General features: G+C 34.4%; 2 protein-coding genes across 5 annotated transcripts; both read right to left on the bottom strand.

Moving 5' to 3' along the window:
* Positions 1-485: 485 nt before the first annotated feature.
* LOC109586770 (kelch domain-containing protein 1-like) lies at positions 486-2,297 on the bottom strand. The gene is made up of 6 exons (XM_020002977.1): positions 2,043-2,297; positions 1,738-1,994; positions 1,371-1,531; positions 1,055-1,243; positions 634-775; positions 486-525 (listed from the first exon to the last, which is right to left on the bottom strand). The coding sequence occupies exons 2-5, from the start codon at positions 1,928-1,930 to the stop codon at positions 638-640; spliced, it is 681 nt and encodes a 226-aa protein (XP_019858536.1). The 5' UTR covers positions 1,931-1,994; positions 2,043-2,297; the 3' UTR covers positions 486-525; positions 634-637.
* A 25-nt stretch (positions 2,298-2,322) lies between these two features.
* On the bottom strand, positions 2,323-3,955 carry LOC100636047 (poly(U)-binding-splicing factor half pint-like). Of its 4 annotated transcripts, none has more exons than XR_002187222.1 (6): positions 3,891-3,955; positions 3,784-3,841; positions 3,209-3,611; positions 2,964-3,055; positions 2,438-2,760; positions 2,323-2,349 (listed from the first exon to the last, which is right to left on the bottom strand). XR_002187222.1 is itself a non-coding variant. In XM_020002975.1 (5 exons), exons 1-5 carry the CDS (start codon positions 3,906-3,908, stop codon positions 2,627-2,629), a joined length of 393 nt encoding a protein of 130 aa, XP_019858534.1. In that variant the 5' UTR covers positions 3,909-3,953; the 3' UTR covers positions 2,483-2,626. The 4 variants fall into 4 exon arrangements, 2 of the variants coding, with proteins under 2 accessions (XP_019858534.1, XP_019858535.1); XR_898181.2 differs by lacking the exon at positions 2,323-2,349 and having other exon boundaries at positions 2,721-2,760; positions 3,209-3,330; positions 3,530-3,611; positions 3,891-3,951; XM_020002975.1 differs by lacking the exon at positions 2,323-2,349 and having other exon boundaries at positions 2,483-2,729; positions 3,209-3,330; positions 3,891-3,953.
* Between the last annotated feature and the right edge of the window lie 160 nt (positions 3,956-4,115).

Genomic DNA, 4,115 nt, shown 5'->3' with positions numbered 1-4,115 from the left:
GCTCTTCAAGTTGTCTCTCTCTTTCTTGGAACTCTCTCTCTCTTTCCTCAAGCTGTTGCTCTCTTTCTTGAAGCTGTCGTTGAAGATCCTGTTCTCTTTGCTGGCCACCTTCTACTTGCCTTTGAAGCTGTTGCTCTCTTTCTTGAGATTCTCTCTCTCTTGACTGAAGTTGCTGTGCTTCTTGAATTTGTCTCTCCTTTTCTTGAAGCAGTCGTTGAAGATCCTGCTCTCTTTCTCTGGCCTGCCTCTCTCTTTCTTGTCCTTGTTGCTGTGCTTGTTGAAGTTGTCGTTCTCTTCCTTGAAGTTGTTGCTGTAGTCTGTTTCTAACTTGTTCCTTTTCTCTTCTCTCCTCCTCTAGTTCCCTTTCCCTTTCTTGTAGTACACGTGTCAGACGGTCTATTTCTCTTCTATCCTCAGGTTGAACAGGTTGAGATGCTTCCCATTCTCTTCTCCTTTCTTGTAGTTTCTCTTGATACTGGTCCAGAGGTATTATACTAGTAGACCAATCATTATTACTAGTATATCCTATACAGTAACACAATAATTGAATTAATGACAAGTACATGTACATGTACATGTATAATACAGTATAATAATTTTATATCAGTTACTAATATACTTTCATGTACTCACTGAGTTAAATAACTGCTGGATCACTTATTAGTGAAATGATTTGCATTCCTCCAAACACAATTATCCAGTTAGTGGTTGGAGTCACACTCCAAACTAAAAGTGAATGACGCCATCTATCAGTGACATCGTCTGGTACATTATCCTATGACAATTAATAATTGATAGATTAAATATCAATTTCTTAATCTTGTATATTTATTTTGCTACATTAAAGAAAATGTCAAAATCTACAAACCACACCCACAAACTATAAGCCACACCTTAAACCAATATAGTGTTGTATTATTAATGTAAACCATTTTTTCAGTAATTATTAATTATTTACATTATACAGTATAACATACATAAGTACAATACTTGATTACTAGTACATAATAATAACCAGTTATGATGTATTGTTATTATATTATAATATACTTACCAGTTCCTTCCATGATTTATTGTTAGTATCAAATATCCAAATATCAGAAATAGAAACAAATAACCCTGCTGTTCCACCCACCACTAGTAGGTGTGGTCCTGAGCTAGTGTTAATCAATACACTGGAATGAGCACTTCTTTCCTTAGGCCATTGTACGGATTGTCCAGGACTAGATAACTTTGAACAATTCTAAAATAATAAAATAAAATTTACAATGCAATTACTCCACACACTCAGTGTTGTGAATAATAATACACACATACAATACATTATTAATTAATAATTAATGTAATTATACTAATAATAATACACTCACCACTGATGTATCAGTAAAATTAAGAATATATACATTGTTACTGTCTCCATTAGCAGTGAAACCTCCAAATAATATAGCACTGGAATTATTAATTGATGTTAAAGTGAAGCTATTAATAGGAGGTGGTCTGTCTCCAGTGACAGTCGGTGATATCCATTGTCCTAAAAATATCAATAATAATAATTAGTGTGAATGGAATGCATTGGGTGGAGCAAACTAGGTGATATTTCTTTGATCATATTATCAAATAATTAGAAGTGACAACCATGAACAAACAAGTAAGCAATTCTCAATGCAACCAGTCTGAGTGGAGAACCACCAAATAACAATACTTCATTATATTAATATAAACTGTATGTGCTCTGACCTGTTGAGAGTTTATAGAAATGAATCTCATTGCATCGTTGATTAGTTTCAATAGAAAATATATCTTCAATCTCACTGTACTGGGCACCAGGTTGTTTGGGTGTGTTATTAGAAGTTGATCCATATCCTCCGACTACTACAAGATAGTCCTCACTGTTCACTTTTATTGCTATCATGTCACAGAGGTGCTTCATCCTAGGACCATGATGAGATGTAGTAGGAGAGAGTTCCTTCCATTTGAAGGTATCAACATTAAAACTGTATAAAAATATATAATAATTATTTATCAGTAACTATTATGTTTACCTGCATAAACTATTATGATAACAGTCACCATGATTACAATCCCCTCCGAAATAAAATATTTCCCTTCCAATGGCAGCAGCTGCATAGCTAACAACACCCAGTGGATGGTTACCAGTGGTGGGTTTCTGCTCCCACCTAGGTACCAGTCCTTAGGTGACACACCTCCATCAAAGAACACATTGATTTCTTCTTTTCATTATTATGCACTTCAGGGAGATCAGGCTGGTCCCCACCCCACATGTACAGGTAGTCTCCTACCCGTACAGTGGACGAGTGGAGTGACTATTCCTCTCCACTGGTTGATAGTCTATAGATAACAAGAGGTAACAGTAACTGAATGATACACTAATAGTAACAACACACGAGTCATAATCAAGTATAAACAAAATACTGACCTGGTGCTTTGCTTTTGCGTAGCCAGGCTAGTGCTTTGGCTGCCATTATGAAGGTGTGGCATTGTTAACTTTTTTGTCATCAGAAATAAAATTTATTACTCAATGAAAAAAAAACTTAAAATATACTATTGAAATAATTATTTTACATGCAGATATTGCTGGATGCTGTTTTTCAGTAGCAGAAAACGTTCAGTGAGATTCTCTTCTATCCTCAGGTTGAACAGGCTGAGATGCTTCCCATTCTCTTCTCCTTTCTTGAAGTTTCTCTTGATACTGGTCCAGAGGTATTATACTAGTAGACCAATCATTATTACTAGTATATCCTATACAGTAACACAATAGTTGAATTAATGACAAGTACATGTACATGCATGCACACTATAAAAAAAGGCTATACTGTTAATTTATAATTATTATATTCAATACGTACAAATTGTGTACCAATGATTAATTGTACTAACAATTGCATTAGAATTCTCTCAAGAGTCATTTTTGAACATAAATATTTAGAGTAAAATAATTTCACCGGCTCATGAGTAGTAGTGCTCTTTGCTGGTTGGCTGCCTCCTGCAATGACTGCATCTGCTGAACTTGTACTTCACTCTGCTTCGCTTGTTGCTAAAAATAGATACAAAATGACATAACACGTTACTAAAAAAAGCTACCAACAAATACATGTACATTTATTGAAAAAATTTGGATCAAACTATAACTCAAAATAACTACAAACCACACCCACTTGATTGACCACACCCATTTAAATTAACTCACATGTTTTGCTGTAATTTCTTGAGCGTATTTCTTTGCTAAGCTGAGGGCATGTCTCTGATTGCTGTCCAGCTTTGGGAGGGTAGCAGGTGTCACCAGTTCCCCCGTCTGCTCCATCTCCGGCACTAAAAGCAAAAGGGTTAAAAATAGAAAACTCCACCCACAAAATGTGCAGGTACAAAAATAAAAAACATGTAAAAAAAAGAAAAATTAAAAATTCTCATAACACATGTACATCCCAATTCTTACATATCGATGATGTGAAATAATTTTAATAATATTAAGTGAAGAATTGCAATAAATGAGAAATTAAAATTTAATTACGAATGATTTAATTAATGAGAGAAAAGTGCCCATCACTGTCAATGTGTGATTCTCTTCCTCCTTTTTTAATCGCTCTGTTAGCCTTATAGTGACAAAATGGCGATATCAAACAAAAAAGAAAAAAAAGAGATACATATGTAGTGTAATATAATAATATCAGGTAATTGTATGCTTGGGAGAGAGAGATAAATGACGCAGACAAAATTATTATTAATTTATTTTCAACCATCAAATTTTCTAGAAAACTATCTCACTTTCATCCACTCCTGAATCAAATCCTCTTCTTCTCTTTTTTGATTCACTTTCCCCATTCTATAGGGCACGATAAAAGGAGTGTTTTAAAGGATAATCATAGTGTTACCTCTTTCACGTCAGCCATTTTAATTCACGTGCTCCTTCTGCGCATGCGCGCGCCCACACTAAAAACGGCTAGCAGTTCCCGTACATTTCCGGACACTTGAGACCCTTTAAAATTTAAAATAAAATCTTCAAAAATTTAAAAGCAAAAGTCAAAAGAACACAACAATTTAAACTAAGCAAAGGAACAAAATCTAAATCTAAAATTAATCTAAATGAAAATATAATC

Source organism: Amphimedon queenslandica, unplaced genomic scaffold, assembly GCF_000090795.2.
Source record: "Amphimedon queenslandica unplaced genomic scaffold, v1.1 AMPQUscaffold_12790, whole genome shotgun sequence".
NCBI lineage: Eukaryota > Metazoa > Porifera > Demospongiae > Haplosclerida > Niphatidae > Amphimedon > Amphimedon queenslandica.
The sequence above is the reverse complement of the archived record's forward strand: the minus strand, read 5'-3'. Positions and strand labels throughout refer to the sequence as shown.

What these genes read in the sequence shown, in the direction of transcription:
- LOC109586770 (XM_020002977.1), bottom strand. Translation starts at nt 1,930, where the DNA reads ATGAAGCACCTCTGTGACATGATAGCAATAAAAGTGAACAGTGAGGAC. An exon ending in ATTTTACTGATACATCAGTG is followed by an intron (nt 1,244 to 1,370) that starts GTGAGTGTATTA and finishes TTATTATTTTAG; the next exon opens with AATTGTTCAAAGTTATCTAG. An exon ending in ATAAATCATGGAAGGAACTG is followed by an intron (nt 776 to 1,054) that starts GTAAGTATATTA and finishes TAATTGTCATAG; the next exon opens with GATAATGTACCAGACGATGT.
- LOC100636047 (XM_020002975.1), bottom strand. An exon ending in AAGAAATTACAGCAAAACAT is followed by an intron (nt 3,056 to 3,208) that starts GTGAGTTAATTT and finishes ATCTATTTTTAG; the next exon opens with CAACAAGCGAAGCAGAGTGA. An exon ending in GCACTACTACTCATGAGCCG is followed by an intron (nt 2,730 to 2,963) that starts GTGAAATTATTT and finishes TTGGTCTACTAG; the next exon opens with TATAATACCTCTGGACCAGT.